The sequence below is a fragment of the Nymphalis io genome, chromosome 9, assembly GCF_905147045.1.
Source record: "Nymphalis io chromosome 9, ilAglIoxx1.1, whole genome shotgun sequence".
Classification (NCBI taxonomy): Eukaryota; Metazoa; Arthropoda; class Insecta; order Lepidoptera; family Nymphalidae; genus Nymphalis; species Nymphalis io.
Window position 1 is genome coordinate 9,875,279 of NC_065896.1, and position 20,199 is coordinate 9,895,477.

At 32.7% G+C, this 20,199-nt stretch overlaps 1 protein-coding gene across 4 annotated transcripts in view; it reads right to left on the reverse strand.

Moving 5' to 3' along the window:
• The window catches only part of LOC126770613 (uncharacterized), a 67,965-nt gene that overhangs the window by 39,630 nt on the left and 8,136 nt on the right, over nt 1-20,199 (reverse strand). For 2 of the 4 annotated variants that reach the window (XM_050490098.1, XM_050490099.1), the window contains one exon: nt 11,000-11,139. In XM_050490098.1, coding sequence (XP_050346055.1) covers nt 11,000-11,041 — 42 coding nt within the window. In that variant the 5' untranslated portion in view covers nt 11,042-11,139. Of the gene's footprint in view, nt 1-8,461; nt 9,273-10,999; nt 11,140-20,199 lie in introns of all 4 variants that reach the window. The other 2 variants (XM_050490097.1, XM_050490096.1) reach the window with 2 other exon arrangements.

Here is a 20,199-nt window from a genome sequence, read left to right on the forward strand (position 1 = left end):
CACATTGATATCTGCATAGCGTAGAGCCTTGACACGCCATCAGCTCAAGTATCACAGTTCGACTTATAGCACTCGAAGATTAAACGTTGTTGGATGTTAGTGAGAAACAATTAAAATAGAAAAAGTTTTTCTGTATCAAACCCAGACTTTAAAAGTTTGTGTTAAATTTATATTTTTACTAACGAAACGGCAGAACTTTCACCAGAAACTATAAATGGTAACTGTATATATAGCTCCCAATATATAATATTAATATAAACCGGTATCTAGTAATTAAACAAGATATATCTTGTTACATATTAGATCATGGTTGGTTTTTATTTTTTTTTATTTTATAGGTAGGTGGACGGGCAAATTGGCCAATTAATGTTAAGTCGCCAATGTATCGCCAACCTTGGGAACTAAGATTTTACGTCCCTTGTGCCTGTAGTTACACTGGCTCTAATTCTTCAAAACAGATCGCAACAATAGTAAGTATTACTTTTAGTAAATAATAGTCTTTAATCGTCTCCCTTTTAAGGGGAAGCTTTTGGGGCTTATTTCACCACGCTACTCCAATGCGGGTTGGTAGAATAAGCATGTGGCAGAATTTCAGTGAAATTAGACACATGCAGATTTCCTCACGATGCTTTCCTTCACCGTTAAGCACGAGATGAATGAAAATTCAGCACATGAAAATTCAGTGGTGCTTGCCCGGGTTTAAATCCAAGATCATCTGTTAAGATTCACGCGTTGTAACCACTTGGCCATCTTGGCTGGTACTACTGTTAATCATTCGAGTATCTAATCTCTAAAGTGGTGGTACCTACCCAGAAGGGATTGCACAAAGCCCGACCATCTAGTGTAAGCGCATTGACTGCATAATACTGTGAAGAAGCTTAATGTAACTCAGTAAGTTTTTATGTTCCAGCTTTGCATAGGTAGATAAGAAAAAAAAGTATTTTGGGTAAGATTTGCGTAAAATCCGTTCTTAGTGAGCATCTACGTCGGGGAGGGAGTGGCTGTGACAAATATCAAGTTAATCAGGTGGATAGTTTAGGAGATCTCGTGATGTTCATGTTCACTTATATATATATATATATATATATATATATATATATATATGTTTAAAATATTACCACTGTCACCCTAATTTACATTTTCAAATATAGAACAGTCCAAATACTTGAATAATATAATATATTAATGCTTTTTGTTTTATATGATTATATATTTGTTTATGCTTTTATATATCTTTGTATTAATATTTTCCACATATTTTACATTGGTTCTTTGCTTAAAGGTTGTCTGGAAAAAATGTTTGCTTTAACGATAAAGCCGCCTGTTGCGCTTATTTTTACATTCTGATTGATTATATACTTATGAATATTATATTTACATCAAACCACAAATCTAAATTTCTTTCGTTTTAAAAAAAATTGAATCCACCGATAAAATATAAGAACATTTTTTATTTTTATTTATGTTCATTAAAACTATATTTAGTGTACATTTCTGAATGTAAATATAAACAAGCGTGGAAATAAAATTTATCGTCGTTCCTTTCATAGCTTTTTTTATATAATCTGCATGCAAAGGAATAAAATAAAACACATGTAAACAACAGCTGTTTTTTTCACTCTTTTAAAAACTTCCATTCATGCTCTGTTAATCTATTTCATCTGACAAACTCCAACTTGTTGCAGAATTTATTTAAAAATAAAAACACGTAAAGGAAATTAATTTATAATTACAGCCGCGTCTCATTTTTATACTTCTATATACTTTTAGTCTAGTTTTGGCTACTAGAGCAGTAAATAGTGTTAAGGTTTTAAAATTCACAAGTTTTGATCACAAGACACAAATATAATTTACAAAATTACAATCCGATGTAATAACATAGACAGAAGGACAACATCGCAGTTCCCAAGGTTGGTTGCACATTGGCAATGTAAATGATTTAATATTTCTTACAGTTTCAATGTATATATGCGGTGGTGATCAATCGGGTGATTTATTTACCAGTCTGACTACCGATTTTCTTTAAAATAAACAAAAATGGCACAGGCAAAGAGTGACATACGTGCTTTTCGACACATGTAGTTAGGTGGCAGTGTTACTGCCAACTCTCTAATTCATACTGCGACTACTAAGAATTTCTCAACAGTAAAATGCAAAGATATTTTTTAAATTACTCGATATGGTATTTGAACTGTTCACTTGACTTCAAGACTTCAAGATTTGCAGCCTCATTAGCTAGCTGCCAGACCATATAATTGCTACGTTTTCGTCGTGACTTGCAATGTTTTCAAAGTTTATAGTGGAATTGTCATTATTTATAACAGCCTCAGAATGTCCCACTGCTGGGCTAAAACGAAGATTTTGAGTTTATTCCACCACGCTGCTCCAATGCGGGTTCGTGGAATACACATGTGGCAGAATTTCAGTGAAATTAGACACATTAGGTTTCCTCGTGATGTTTGCCTTCAACGTCAAGCACGAGAAGAATTATAAACACAAATTTAGCACATGAAAATTCAATGGTGCTTGCCCGGGTTTAAACCCACGATCATCGGTTAAGATTCACTCGTTCTAACCACTAGGCCATCTCGACTTTTCCATCTCGGCTTTGCTATCTCGGTTACTGTCATAATGTATTTCCATTATATTTCACCATTTTACTTACGAGTAATATTGAAACAAAAATTTCAATTTGCCGATCTAATAACTTAACGTTCTTAATTTAATTTATATTTTTAAGTTGTAAATTCTCTTGTAATCTACTTATTTCTCAATCTTATATAAAAGTAGCACAAAGTATCAAATTACAAACGTAGGCTGACTCTAATTAGTTTTCTTAAGCAACGTCCACAAAGTTTTTAACCTTTGAAAGAATCATGAAGTAAATTGCTTAGCGTTAACGTTTTTACTAATATATCTTATTGATAATAATATTTATATGAATTGACTAGACAAAATATTATGTGTTGTTATTTTTAACTTCACAGATAAACGTTTATATATATAAAATAGTGAGCTTTAATATTATGAGAAATCTTAATTTAAATAAAAAGAAATGTAATAAAAAAGGAACATAGAATTATCCGTTTTTAATGCCGCCTGACAATCGTGATGTCATTTTTGATAATCACTGGAGAAAATCCGAGTTGACATTACGCGGGCAATAATCAAGAGAATAATACAGTAATTTAATTTTGAATGACTATCTCACGGGCTAGAGGATCCCTATCTGCAGATCTCGAGGTTCTGGACCCCGGATTAACAACAAATATGTTTCTTTTGCCATACGGCACTGTTATGTGACATTGTTGTGACTTTTGTTTGAGAAAAGTATTATATCTTACCTATTTGCCGTTGAGAGTGGTCGCACTGACCGAAATCTGTATTGTTAATGTTTAATTACAGAACTATCGAAAAAATCACATATACAATTATAGAAAGCAAACGATTTACTAGCGCGCGCATGTGTGTATGTTTTTGTGTATATGTGTGTGTGTTGTGTCCTAAAACTACAAATCTTAACCCTAAGGGAATATACCCCGTACTATCCCCCAAAAAAGATCCTAAGTATAATTTACAAAAATATCCTCTATATTTCTATAATTAGTGTTTTAAAAATATATATTAAAATGATCATACGAAGTCGATTTGATTGCTAAGTAAGTATACATTATACAAGTCATGTCGAAGCTACTTCAACTACTGAACGATATCCTGTAATTAAAAATCTTCCAATGCATTTAAAAAATACCGTTAAATATAATTCTCAACTCTATTACCCAAGCGTTACGGATCTATTTTGTTTGCACAAATTGAAATCCTATAACTATTAATGCGTAAAACATTGAATTTTTCACCTCGACGCTTTATTATACGGTTGCAAATTATTTTACTACTTTAAATGAAGATATCTGTCATTAAAGATGTGCAATGTTCAGTCAATTTGCTACCGTAATTGCTTGTGCATAGAGTGAAAAACATTTTGAAATTTTACATAAGATATTAGTATGGATATGGTGTGTTGTATGGGTACATTTTGCGGCGACTGGGGCGGTAATGGTTTCCGCCTGATAGCTGAATGGGGTCTGTCAGCGCTCTTTCGCGCTGAATATTCGCTTAGTAATTGATTAAAATATATGTAATCGTTGGGAATGAAACCAACATGGTTGTCGTTCATGTCATTAATGTACGAAATTTTTTTATTGAATGAAAACGTACTGAATGAAGATTACATTTAAATTTGGAAAACTTTGTCGATTTGTAACAATAAGGTTATTTCGATTGGTCGTTGAGTAATATTTAATGTCATTTAAAAACAGGATTATAGAATGTTAGTTATATTTTTGTGCTTACGCATTGCATATAACAAAAAAAAAAACAGTATAACATCGTTTTTCTCAGATGAAGAAATATAGTATATGTGTAATTTATATATTTTATTAAGACAAGTAATTGATACGGCTAAAACAAAGTCTACAATTACAAATTAATTGCTAACAGTCCTAATAGAACGATTGTAAATTTTATAACAAAGCAGAAACGTCAAGTAATTATTAATACCACGAGCTCAACTTTAACCCTAAGTTATAATACAGCCATTACAATTGATTATAGGTTAAAAAGAATATTGGATATAGTTATTTTATAACGGTAGACTAATGGTAGTAGATCAGTGAATAGGCTGATCGAGCCAAGTTATATTATAGGTGATGATAGCTCCTGACTTATCTCATCAAGCTCAACTCGGGATTTGAACCTCGGTATCTGTCTTATAAGCCACCAGACCAATGGAAGCAATCAAAGCGGTTTATAGGTATTCTCTATTTGAGCAATTAAGTTCTAATGAGTGAGCTTCTTGAAATGTTCTATTTGTTCAATCGATAGTCAATCGCAAAAGCTTCATTAACTACGAAATAAAAGCCTTCGTTTGATTAAAATTCTAATTTTCATTTGATATATTACTTAGCTTACACATTATGTAACTTTAATAATCATAGTTGAAGAAAATATATGAATTATCTGTATTAATGATAAGAATACAAGAAAAAAGATTTATAGATGAATGTCATCTTTATATTTTATTATTGTTCATTTACTAAACCTTCTTTACAATGTCCTACGTTTCTTAAATATTAATCCTAGGAGGCTCAGTAGATACATTCACAAGTAAAAGCAGGTTTAAGTTCAGCCAAACCTAGAGGTTTACAGCTGTTCTGAAAAAACTCACTTAATGATTCAACCATGTAATGTTGACAACTGATTAATGGTGATACTAAATTGATGCGTGTACTCTTGAAATGTTATAATTATTATGATCAATGTCGCATATCATTTTCTGATATTTCACGATCGATTTCTGCGGTGATTTTCGAGTTTGTTCCTACAGAAAAGCGCTACTGATATATGGACAACGAAATAACCGGTTTTTGTCGAGAAATATTCCTTCACAAGTACTACAACCAACGCAAATAGAGCGTACAACTATACTATACTATATATATCTTAAGAACATGGTAGTAGTAAAAAAAAACTCTAAATCCAGAAGGTAACCGATTAGAGGCTTTTGCCCAGCAAAGAGACTAAGGGACCCATAACTATTTAAATTTTACTTAATAAGTAATCTTGTAATATATATATATATATATATACTATTAGGAGTGAAACCAGGTCATAAAACTAGCATTATCTCATAAGTAAATCACGTTACTACTATGAAACCTAACAAGAATATTTAATCTCCTGATTAGGTTTTACAAGTTTAATACAATAATATTTATTTACATTAATTAAATATATAGCATTAACAATAATTATATAAAAAATACGTTTAATGTATAATCGAGCCAAAGTCTACCAGGTGATTAAATAAATAATAGATACTAAGAAACTAAAAATAGTTAGGAGATCTTAATATTGGCAAAAGTATTACTCGCGTGTTAAGAAAAAATTAAAGTAAGCTAATAAAAACATGGCAGGAACGTTCTTCACTTTTTGAGTTACGTCTTTCCTGCGATTTAATATTCGTTAGTAAAAACTTCGTAACTTACAGTACGGTGTTACAATATTAAGAAAATTTAATAAGCTACTCTTGCTTTGGTGTATGTTTTTATTGATTTATAGTTTGGTATTTTATTTGCCTGCATGTTTTCATTTCCAGGCAGCATCACTATCAAAATTTTTGGAGTGCAAATATATTTATGTTAGGGATTCTGACTGGTCTGGATATTGTTTGACTAGCCTGTTCATGATAGGATCGGTATTCTAAGGTCTACATTCTATAAGTCTAGAATCTCCTTCCTAAGAAGCAATTTAATGTCCGTTAATTACAAGCTTTCCATAAAATTGAAAGGTCTAATTCAATAAAAACAATCTAGTCCTTGTTTTGAGGAGAAGTACGAACAAATCCTACTAATCTTATAAATGAGAAAATTTGTATGTTGAAATGTTTGTAACTTAATCACGCCAAAACAATTAGATCCATTTAGAAGAAATTTGGAATAGATACAGCATATGCCTTGACTAAACATATGTGTAGTGGTTGCCTATCACCTGACACGCTCGCAGCTGGTACGCAAGTTATTGGTTCTACATTTGTAATACAAAATCTTATTTTAAATCGACAGGAAAATCTCTCTAGTAAACATAATTGCTTATAATATTTCTCTTTAGTAAATCCTGGGACGTCCTGTGACATTATTCACACCCGGCCATCTGATCCCAAACTAAACATAGCTTGTACTATGGAAACCAGACAACTGATATACTGCTTTTCTTTTGTAAATATATACTTTTTTTTTTTGGATGTAGAACTTTATTCTCATTACGACAACGTCATTTACATGAGAACTTATATCTAACTTATAAATAAAACAATTCGTTCGGATCAGCAAAACAGATGAGATAGCAGTTTCAATTAATTATTTTAACAGAGAATCGTTACACAGAATATGGTTATAAAGACGAGATTTAAACATAGAAAAATTTGTTAGAGTTTTTACTTGTTTAGGTAAATTGTTATAAAGTTTTGCTCCCTCAAAAATAATCATCTTTTTTCCGCTCTTAGTTCTAGTTTTAGGCAGCATTAGATGGCTAGCACGTCTAGTTGCATATTTGTGTAATTGACCTTTGCTTTCGAAAGATATTTCTGTATGTATTTTTTTTCTAAGATTTTACGTATAAGAATACAAGTAGTGTAGTTGTATAATTGCTTAATATTCATTAATTTGGTTTCTTTATAGAATTATATAGATAATTACATCCAGAATCAGGACAAACAGACATATGAGAAGATATTATTACTTATAATAATTTTATATAATGAAATATGAATATGTTTTCCTGGCCGCCCCAACCGACACTCTCTATTATTTCAATGTCATGATCATGTGGAACGGCGATCAGGTCTCGTTTAGGCTTGGGACCAACGGTTTTTTGTGCTTTCCGAGGTTCGGGAGTGTAAACACTACTACTTCCCACTTTGGATTGCTACTAATGATTCATTGACAGAAAACTCCAATAACTTTTGATTGGTCCGACCCAGGTTTTGAACCCAGGACTTCGGAGTCTGTAGCCTTATAAGCTAGCCATGAAACCAATGAGGCCGCTTAGAACTTTTTACGTATAAATACTTTTTGTAAATGAATTTCACGCAATTAAATTTACTATTTATAAATTATACAAAATTTTAACCAAAAAAGACCACTTTAACGATTTATTGTAAACGCGTTTTTGTTTTCATAGAGTATTGATTTCATAGCTAGTATTTCAAACTTCACTGCAAAATGAATTATCATCAAATACGTGTTGAAAGCGACAACTCTCATATTAATCCATATGGAACACAAATGCAAATTTATGATCTCGTCAAAAGCTGAAATCTGCTGAAATTCATAAATCGTATTTAGCCTGACGAATATGCAAGAAGCTGCCATGTACAAGTTGTCATAAATATTCTGACACAATGGCTCCATAGAATATTGTATAGTATTGTTATATGGAGGGAAATGAAAACAATAGCGCGTTGAATGCAGCGGACAGCGAGAGTAACTGATGAATTACATGAGGGAGAGCGAGCATTTGCCGAACATTGAATGTAGAAACTAGGCTGAAGTTGACTCGTTTTTGTTTAAAAAAATAATAATAACGGTCAAATAGGACAATAGTGACAATAAATTAAACAGTGGAAACACACCAAGTGTTTCGTTTGCAATTTGAATATTCAGAATTGTAACGAAAGAATTGCTTACCAGAATATTACTGTTACAGATGAGCTCCAGAAAATAGGTGACGGCTGATGTACCAGCTAACACATTATTAAACAGTTGTTTAAACAAAACGAATACATTCACATCGCGCACATGAATACAAGATAGCCTCATTCATATATCAAAGCACGGTGACATCAACGAGCATGGATCAGTTAACATGCAAGGAAATTAGCAAATGCAAATCTACTACGTACCCAAGAGGCTGGCGGGTATCTCGGGAACGGTGCGATCGGCTTCGTTGCCACATTGCTCGGCAGTTCGTGCTTGATCCCACGCTTCAGTCGTTGTTTTCTTCTCTCCCGCGATTTTGCTCTTAGCATAAGAGCTGCCTGCATACTTGCCAGTTTTGTGGCGGTGTATGGACGCGGGTGAAAAAACTCTTAGCCTAGGGGCTAAGATTTGATCACGTACACAACACACTGCGATACGATATCCACGCACAGTTTTCGTTTGACGTTTTTAACTTTATTTTAATTCGAGCAATTTAAATATCTATGTATGTCTAGCGTGACTATTCTAAACATTAGTATATTTTAATGCGGAAAATTTGATTCAAGTTTACGATTGAAACAATTATATCACTTTTATATTAAACTCGTCACAGTATTATCAAGAATTATTTATTCTCACTAGAGACGTTTTAGAATTGGGTCGAGATAGGCACAAGGAAAGGCGCGAAACTATATATAATTTTTACTCTAATTGAACTTTTTTAAACCTTAAATACGATATGTTTTATAGTGAGAAATCGATTTTGGAAGCAAGCGCAATTTGGCGTTAAAGTTATAATAGAATGTCTTCTTTTTATTATTCGTTAAGTATAATAATTATGATACACTCATGTCTCGTTCCGTACGTCGAGTCGTAGTCTCTGATTCTTCGACACCTGCCACCGAACGCTCTCCGACAGATGTCTCTGTTTCATGGCCGGCCTACTTTTATCACTTTGCGTATCAACACTGGCTCGTAACACATGTCACTAACGTGTTTTCAAACAAGCTGAAACTATTGTACTCGTAGTATCGATAGGATTACGCGTAATCGAATTAAAGGTGACCCCAAACATTGCATTGTCTCACTTGCTCATGCTTACACAAATTAAAATAAACGGGAACATCGAATGCTATATTTACCAAACTTATTACAAGAAGCTCAATACTTAATAGTAACAGCACATAAACCGTTGAAGCTACATACGCACTCGAGCGGCTTAATCTAGTGCAAATGCAAATAGTCTGAACATAAGTTAAGCCGCTGGATTAGTGTCGTGTGTGGCTCTTTTACATGACATGCTTAAACTAGATAACATCGACACGTAGGCACAGGCACAACATACAGGCAGTACCTCGACGACATCGCATGGCGACTGTGGCTCGAGAGCGGAGAGGGTACGGGGCGGGGGCGCGAGCAGCCGCGACTCCCAATGCTGGCAGGAGTAGGCGCGGACGCCGGTGGGCGCGGGATGGACCGGGCTGTGCGGTTGCGAGCTCGGCGGCGCGGGCTGGCGGCCGTGTTGGCGCGCCTGCACAACAACAATATATCTGTCCCTTTTTCCTTCCACTAACGACTATATTCATCTCTTTCTACTGATTTATTGACAACGCTACTGCAAACTTTAACAATTCGTGTGCTTCAATGGTGGTCAATTACGTTCGCTTGTTATCTTGAACGTTACAGTGCGATGACTGATGATTAGTATGCACTCCAGTTTTTATGGTACAATGATACTACATCAGCAAATAGATTAACAGTGGTAAAGCTTTTACGTTGGAATTGTGATATATGGCATTCTTTCAGCTACTTTGGAAAGGGTAGGTAAGTCATAAGTTGTTAATATAATTATTATAAATAATTAAAATAAAATTTACCTCGAATACTTAATATCACAATACACACTTTATAACATTTGAATACGTTTTAAAATCAATTATTATCGAAAATGTAAAAAAATTGTATATTTATGTTACGCTTACAATTATATTAAAAAATTTATTGTTTCCAGTTTAAAGCATCATCGAGTTTTCATAATTGCATCTGCCTCTTGAAAAACATTGATGTTATATTAAAAAAATCCTTAATTAATAAATAATTAATTACATTATTTTCCCTGTGCAGTTTACGTCTTTTGTCGAATTTGTAATAAAAATATTCGTGTGCCTTTTTTCAAATCAATACGACATATGTTTGACAATAATAAATTGAATTATTTATTCTAGCATCAAAAACAGTTTAAGTATGGCACTTATATAAACTTATACATAAAAAATTAGACCAAAAAGTTCCAACACACTTTTTAAATTATATTTTCCTTCAGTTTGATTATTTTGTATTTTAGAAAAACGTTTCACTTACCGAACTAATATATAGCACTAAAAATATATCAACATAGACAATTTTTTTTTTCTTATTTAATTATGTAACTTGCTTTACCGACTTCCTGCTCGCAATCGCTTACAAACATATTATATTCACATGATAAATACACATGTATGGAGTAAAATAAATAATAACATTTCAACATTGGCAATATCTTATTCCATTATGAATTATTTTGTAAAAATATATATTTGTTTATTAGTATAATTACGCTTGATGACAATCCTGATCCAGAGTACGTATCGTATCGATTCAGTTTAAGATGGTATGCGCTTGCGTTGAGTGTAAATATATATGATTTACATAATATTTCTAAATGGAATAAGATATTTATAAAAACAACATATCGATGATACCTTTCGGCCCGCGAGCGACGCGCCGCCCGCCGCTGCGTACATGCACCGCGGGCGAGGAGACTCACCCTGCGCGCATCATCTAGCGGAGAGCGGACCGCTCCACCGCCCCGATCCGCATCAGAGCCACTACCCACCTACACCTATTAAACCAACTTCTTTTAAATTAGTGTTTTAATAACTACATACTATATTTGCAATCATTCATTTAGTAAATCCTTAGCCAAATATATCTAAAAACAAATTAAACTCATTTCTAGTTATTTCCGAGTCAGTTTCGGATTTAATCGTTAGCTGTTGTAGTTGTCTTAAAATGTAATGCTAATGTTAGCGAACGGTTAATAGCTTAGTCTTTACGATATATACATTATCTATTTATATATGTGGATATTCCCTATACACTAAAACAAGGGAAATAACCATAAAAATTTACGATTAGTATTATTTATTGTCAGACATAGTTATTAGGTTATTATTATTAATTCCCCTATATGATAAATGTTATTGTTAGTTAATCTAACTTCAATTGATAATATTAGTGAATAAAATCAATATTAAACCACTTTAACTTAATTTGGTGGAGATGAAAATTTTCCTGTGAATGTCCCACTGCTGGGCTAAAGGCCTCCTCTCCTCTTTTTGATGAGAAGGTTTGGAGCTTATTCCACCACGCTGCTCCAATGCGGGTTGGTAGAATTCACATGTGGCAGAATTTCAGTGAAATTAGACACATGCAGGTTTCCTCACGATGTTTTCCTTCACCGTAAAGCACGAGATGAATTATAATCACAAAGTAAGCACATGAAAATTCAGTGGTGCTTGCCCAGGTTTGAACCCACGATCATCGGTTAAGATTCACGCGTTCTTACCACTGGGCCATCTCGGCTTACGGTTACGGTTACGGAAAATTTTCACACACTTTTATTGAAATATATTTTATTCGAATAGGCTATCTCAAACATTTTTGATTCGTCATATTACAAGATTAAATTAAGAAATTTTATTCAATAAGTTCAAGTTTAGGGCAATTTACAAAACGTGGTAGTATTTTAGTGATAATACTTAACTTAAACATACTGTATTTATTTATTAATATAAAAAAATAGTACAAATTTTTAATCAATTTAAACTCTTTAGATGAAATGAATTTTTATTTTGACATGAAGTTGTTTTAATTAGACTTAGTGAGGAAGCTGATCTTGGTTCTATTTGCCTTATGCTAGGAATACATTCGAGACATAATTAATTTTATCTGCCAGTAACTATGCCTTGATTAAATTCCTAAGCATTGACCACTACGCTACGCATATCACTGCATCGTTACATCGTCTTAAGGCAGCGAAAACTTTAATATTATAGTGACATAGGTTTTGTTGATATATAATCTGTGATTGTTTTTCTAATGTTTATTTAGTAAGCTGTAATATTTTATATTTATGCAAGGGATTAAAAAATAACTAAGGTTAGTTTTTTATAACTAATATAGTGAAAGTAAAGTAAGTGATTACGAAACTAAGTTTATTTTCGCTTTTTTAATCGCTTAAAAGAAAATAAACATTTAGTGTTTATTTTCTTTTTATGATAACATGACATCGATTAAAGTGACAGATTGAAATAATTAATTATTACATACGATACAAACTTATAAAAATCGATTTATCAAAGTTTATATTTCATTAATTAAAAAAAAACGGGAGTCTGAAAGTTGGAAGCGGGGAATGTTCCCCTGCTTCGAAAAGCACGTAAAGCCAAAGATTCTGCGCCTGAACTCTTTCCGGTCTTGCCGGATTTATTAAGAGTGAGAGGATAGAGGATGCACACATTTGTGCACAATAATATTGCTCTCTTAATCAAATCTCTCTTGAGATTGGCCAACGTATCCGAAATCGTCAGAAGAACATTATTATAAAAATAAGTAATTTCATATTTTTGCAATAACTAAACTCCATAATTAGAATGCATACATGTAACATTTATCTTAATTATTACTTCAAACTTAAAGTCATAGCTATTTATTAGCAAGCGTAAATGATATTATAATTAAATTAAAACAAACTTACTCTGCATGCTTTTTCGATATTTAAATGCATATAAATGATGAATGTCTATTCCCGTAAGGTCAAAATACAATTTGTTTTATTTACATTATTAATAGCCTCCTTGCAAAGTCTAAGTAAAAGTATATTTTAATGAGTAACGTTAACGAGCCAGACCATTCTTCAGCCGGACTATCCTAATGAGAACTAGCGCACTTCTCGTATACGGAAACTAAAGCTTAAAGCGCTTTACACTCATGAGTTTTAAAACCACCGGCAATAGCTTAAAAGAAAATGATTTTTCACATTCACTTTTTTTTAATAAAACGCTTAAAATTTCTTCAAAGTACGCTACATAGTGAATATTATAGTATATACCTGTATTTGTATTTAATATAATATAATTAATTTTTTTAAGAGTGACGATGATCTATTGTATTGAACGCGTGGTTTATAATAGAAAATCGAAGGTACAAAACTGGTCAAGCACTACTGAATTTAACGTGCTTTATTTTTATTTATAATTCATGTCGGAAAAAACTCATTTATTTTAAAAAGTCATCTAATACAAGAACATTATAAAATATACAAAAAATATAATAAGGAACAATGGCCATAATAATGTTTTAGGGAAGATTTCAAAAACTGGAGGTTAGTATATTAAAAGCTTAGCAAATAAAAAAAATATATTAACCTTTTGTAGGATGTATTTCTAAGTTACCGTATAAAACAGATGACCAAATATTCGTGGGTCAAACAAATATAACTCACGGAAGATTACTAATTACATTTACAAACTTCAAACTTTGCATGATTTGAAGGGTGAGTGAGCCAGTGTAACCATAGGCACAAGGCATATAACATCTTAACATTTATGGGTGGTGGTGACAACTTACCATCCAAGGTGGCCCATTTGCATGTCCAGCATTCTATTTCATATAAAAATAAATGTTGTTATAAAATAAATCCAATAAGACTCACACGCCACCAATTATACAATGATGCCAAAAACTTCGCGCAAGTTTCAACAACAACTGTATAAAGTTCACCTACGAGAAGATCGGATGAATGATATTAACGCATAGAATACGAACGAAAACAAGCAATAATTTTAATAGATAGAGAATATTTTATAGATAGTAGTTTAGAAATCTACGTGAAACGACTAAAATTTATCGTCCAGTGGTTAGTACAAGTCTTACAGCGAATGTGTTTTTGATATGAAACATCAATTGGCGCACTTTGGGGGTAAGATTGACTCGTATGCCGTGACGTCAAACGTCATGACGCTGTCTTTGCCGGCTTGTATACTATATACTTAGTTCGTACTTAGTGTGAGTGTGAATATTGCACACAAAAAAACAGTACTTAATGGAAAGGAATAGTTAAATAAATATCCTGGGACATTATTCACACACGGCCATCTGATCCCAAACTAAGCATAGCTTGCTTGTACTTTGGAAACCAGACAGCTGATATAATACATATACTACTTTTATTTTGTAAATACATACTTATATAGATAATTACACCCAGACTCAGGACAAACAGACATGTTAATGTCGCAGAAGGAGGCCGCGGAGCGGGAGCGGGGAGAGAACGCCGCTGCAAACCCGCTCCGCCGAAGAAGACTGGGGAGAAGAATGAGGCGTTATGCGCACCTTCTCCCTCCGGCGCAATAGGCGTCGGGACTAGGGGATTCTCAGTACCCTGGTAATCCCCCTAGAGAATGGAGGCCTTCATACGCAGGCTGCCCGTCAGAGCGTCGCGGTAGCATGCGCAAGCGATCCTGTGGCGCTCCTCGTTATGACGGAAAGGATACCGCTGGTTTTTCAGTGGGTATTCCGTTGTTCGGGATGCACTCGGCGCCTCGGACATCGGCGAGCCCCACATACCCCGCCCACTGCTCCCGTGGAGGAAACGCGTAATGCGTTTTTCCAGCGTAAAAAAAAAAGGACAAACAGATATGTTCATGCACACAAATGTCTGTCCTGGGTGGGAATCGAACCTTCGGCGTGAAAGGCAAGTATCTACCAACCACGCCAACCGGCCCGTCAAATATAATAACGAAACTTTTTTTTATTTTACGCGATATTTATTGGTTTTCTTCAATTATAAAAAAAAAATTATACCCATAAATTTTGACGTTTCACATCGGAAGGGTGACCCGTTGCAGCGGACTCTTTTTTAAATCGACCTTGTTATCCAATATAGGCCAATTTAAATTGCAATATCAATAACATTCCGTGGCATCGTCATTTGTTATCATGCAATTGAATAATAAATGAGTAATTATGTATACATTCGATCCATATTTTGTAGTGATGGTTTGTAGTTAAAAATACAGTGAAAAATTAACGATAAAGAACAGTGTTAATTATTATAAGAAATAATTAACAGTATGTTAGAACGTTATGATGGCTGGCGTGGTTGGTAGATACTTGCCTTTTACGCCGAAGGTTGTGGGTTTGATTCCCACCGAGGACAGACATTTGTGTGCCTGAAAATGTCCGTTTGTCCTAAGTCTGGGTGTAATTACCTATATAAATATGTATTTACAAAAGAAAAGTAGTATATGTAGTATATTAGTTGTCTGGTTTCCATAGCACAAGCTTTGTACAAGCTTTATTTTGGATCAGATGGCCGTGTGTGAAAAATATCCCAGGCTATTATTATTATTATTTATCTACTGGATTAGTATAATAATCGTTCTTCAGTATATATTTTAGCTCTTAATCACGTGACGTTCAAGCCGACTTCAGGAAATTATAAACCAATTATTGGTTTAATTTCCATCAATTAATCCGAGTAATACTAAAAATTATTAGCACTAACATAAATAATGGTGTATACGATACACATTATATTTAAATTAAATAAAAGATAAATAAATTTAATTTAATAAAAAAATAAATAAAATTATTTGATTTAAATGAAAGTAATTACAACTAAGGATTCGTTCATAATAGGTTATTATTATTATAAATTTTATTTTATGCAATTATAATTAAGGAGTTCCGTTTTAATTGCAAAAGTTTTGAGGTTAGAATAAAACAAAACCGTGGTCTCTTGATAGTTATAAATTAAAACCTAGTCATATATTTGCCGGTTCTTAGCGTTGTCGACGTTTCGAGTCTGCGAGTTTTCGACAAGTCATAAGAGCTTGCAAAAGCTTATCTAGCGAAGCAAATTTTGAGTTTCAGTTTAGCGTGCTCTACTTAAGCTACGAGTGTATTAACATCATTATAAATAATCCTTTTTTTAATTAGATGAATTAATTTTACACAAGTTTTTATTTTCAGCAATTTTTAGTAACATATAATTCTTTTTGCTTTTGCATAATTAAATTTTTTTGTGTTTTTTTTTTAAATTATTATTTAAGCCTTGTTCTGTTGCCTAGTCTATTTTAAAACTAGATTTATAAATTTTTTTACATCTATTTATTCACTCCATATAAACTTAACATATATGAATTTAACTTTACTTTCTACAGTATCTATTTTGTGTAAATAATTTCAACAACACTATTAATGACACTCACAAGCAACAATGCTTTCAGCATTTGTAATATTTATTAGTTTACTTAGAAAGATCTTAATAGTAGAAGGCTTATTGACAATGTAAGCATCGGTTAATATATTGAAATACCAATTTTGGAGTCAGACAGGATTAAAATTTCTATTGTATAAAAATATTTTCTTAAATTTGTATTAAATATATTAACTTTTGTACATTCATACGTCCTAAAAGAATATGTATGTAAATATTATTAATGTTTTTAAACTTTTTAATATTCACATTTAAAGTTAGTTGTTACTCGCCTTCCAATCACGGCTTATATGAATATTTAAAAGACAATCAGTTTAGATCGAAGCTGGAACATAGATAGGATTGTTACTTGTTTATGAATATTTTATGTCATCGAGACTCCAAGGTATTGGAAACGTATTTGGAACTACAATGCTTATCAAGGCTTGTAAACAACTTTTTTTTTATTAAATAATATGTCAACACCACTCATAGACGTTACATCGCCAAAGCACCGCCAACCTTGGGAACTGAGATGTTATATATCTTGTGCCTGTAGTGACACTGGCTCACTCACCCTTCAAACCGGAAAAGAATAAAATTAAGTATTTAGCTATTTAGCGTTTGATTAGCTGATGAGTTGGTGGTACAAACCAGCTTGCACAAAGCCTTACCGCCAAGTCAATTATCAACATTTGATTACCGAAGAAAAATATCTGAATATTATTTTCATTGCCTTTAATTAGATTAATGGTTGTGATATGAGTAAACTTCCTGATGGTGATACCGCTTGCTCACATCACTCGAGTGTAGTTTAGCTTTATTTAAATATGTGAATCATTCCCGCTGCCGCCCAAGCAAACGTTTTGCACAAATGTCATTCATGTTCTTTGACTTGTGTGTAACGTCTCCAAATATATGTATAGGTACATATGTACTGTCATTTAGAGTATTATTTATACTTATATATCGAAATTTACTTTTTGTAATAGACTTTTGTATTTGCATTTTTGAATAGTCATTTTACAACTTCATTAAACAGATAGCTGTTAAAGATTTTGAATATGACAAAGTGTTATGGCAAAGATTAATTGTATACTTAATAACATATCTGATCCCAAAGTCCTGGGTATGTAATACTAACGTACCTGAAGATGTTACGCTTCAAAAGAAAGTATAGATTTAAATTTTCATATAATTTTCAAAAGCAATTACTTTTACATTGAATGGTAACAGAGAAGCCATTATAAAATGCCTCTTAACATGAATCGCGTTAAGTTTAATGGAATAAATGATCAAAACCCGAGGGCCTACGCCGCTCTGAATTAATACTATTACAGCCTTCTCCGTGTTTGCCAACTACAAGACCTGTGAGGATTGTGAAAGATATAATTTGACAAAGTTTTCAAACGTCCTATGTATAGCTTGTTGGGAATTCATTGGAACCATGTCATAGTTTACGAAGTTAGAACATGTGTTTGTAAATTCTAAAACAATATTATCTGTATTTGATATTAATGGCGACCTTCAACAATTTACATAAAGACAAATAAATTTAAACAGAATCAAATCTGAGACGTACGTAGTAATAGTTTTATCATCAAGCTAAACTTTAAACAACATATTAATAAAATAGGTAATATATTACATAAATAAAAAAAAATTATATAAAATAAACGAATATATTTTAAGTAATATATAAACATCAACATAATCAATTTATACGTGTGAAGAAATTTAAAAAAAAAGCTCTTTAACCAAGCACAGGCAATACATAGTCATCATTGTTATCCCCGCAAGTCGCATACCGCAACCGCAACAGCCTGTGAATGTCCCACTGCTGGGCTAAAGACCTCCTCTCCTCTTTTTGAGGAGAAGGTTTGGAGCTTATTCCACCACGCTGCTCCAATGCGGGTTGGTAGAATACACATGTGGCAGAATTTCAGTGAAATTAGACACATGCAGGTTTCCTCACGATGTTTTCCTTCACCGTAAAGCACGAGATGAATTATAATCACAAATTAAGCACATGAAAATTCAGTGGTGCTTGCCCGGGTTTGAACCCACAATCATCGGTTAAGTTTCACGCGTTCTTACCACTGGGCCATCTCGGCATTTCGCATAAGATTTGACGAAATATTCATATTTCAACTACATATTATGAAACTGCAATCTAATTCTATATTTAAATTAAGTTTGCCTGTTTAAAATATTATATATATATTAATATAAATGTAAGAATTGGTGTTTAATATATTTAAAGTGCGTTTAAAAATATAGAACTCGTATTTTATAAGGAATAGATATTTACCAAAATAAAGTTGGCAATATACCGACGGTTCAAAGAAAAAAAAATAGTTTTATCAAATATGAGAACCTGTAGCATAAATTTAAAGTTTTATTTTGTCTCTATTTTTTACGTGAAAACATCGCAAACGGATTTGGCAGAATTTTACGATCAACGCGCCACCTGCCTCTTGAAAAACCTTTTGCTGGAGGGTTTGTTATCCGCCATCAAAATGTTTTTGCAGCGTTAGGTGATCACGGTATCATCTGATGAGCTTAATTCAACTATTTCTCTTAGTAGTAGTACCTCTTACACCCTTAGTACTTACGACACCCACGAGATAAGGTGATTTAATTTAAGATTAATATTTAAGATTTTTGTTAAACACAGTAATAAATTTGACATATAAAATATATTAAAATAACCGCGATAAATTAAAGTTCCATTCAAATATATTACCATTGATTCTGAATTTCCTAAGAATTGAGTTAAAAGCCTTAAACCTAGCAAAAGGTTAAAAACTTAGATTGACCGATAACAGAATATTATATAGCGTTCAAGTTGATGGTAACTTCTGGAACATAGTAATTATTTTATTAATGCGTTTAAAGGTCGTAACTATGATAAGAATAGTTATAAACATTTTACAACGCTTGATTTATAAAGTACACTATACAGTATATTATATATATATAGAAAGGTTTGATTCATTGTCAAAACGGTAACGATGTTTTTGGTAGTCACGTATAACAATGATATACCACTATTAGAAATGCAACTGCCTATACGACTGTTAAACCAATTTCGAAGAAATTTTATATAAAAGGTAGTATTTGTTTTTAGTAGAGATATATATTGATTTAAATATCACGGACTTTTTTATAAAAATTTCGGATACCTTTTATTTTGCTTGGTGGAAGGTTTTTTGTATATTACATTTTTGTATATTGTATATAATCTACATTTGTAGGGCTTTGTGCAACCTCATCTGGGTAGGTACCACCCACTCATCAGATATTCTACCGCAAAACAGCAGTACTTGGTATTGTTGTGTTCCAGTTTGAAGGGTGAGTGAGTCAGTGTAATTACAGGCACAAGGGACATAAAATCTTAGGTCCCAAGGTTGGTGGCGCATTGGCTATGTAAGCAATGGTTGACATATCTTACAAAAAAAAAGATTATACACAATCTAGCTGAATTCAAACCTAAGGTTCTGAAATTCACGCAAATTAGACAGACAAGAAAACATACTTTTATTTACATATGAGGCAAAATTATATGTTATTATATGTGTTCGTGGGAAGGTATTTTGATAGAAATAAAAGTTGTGTGATTTTTTATGACATCATTAA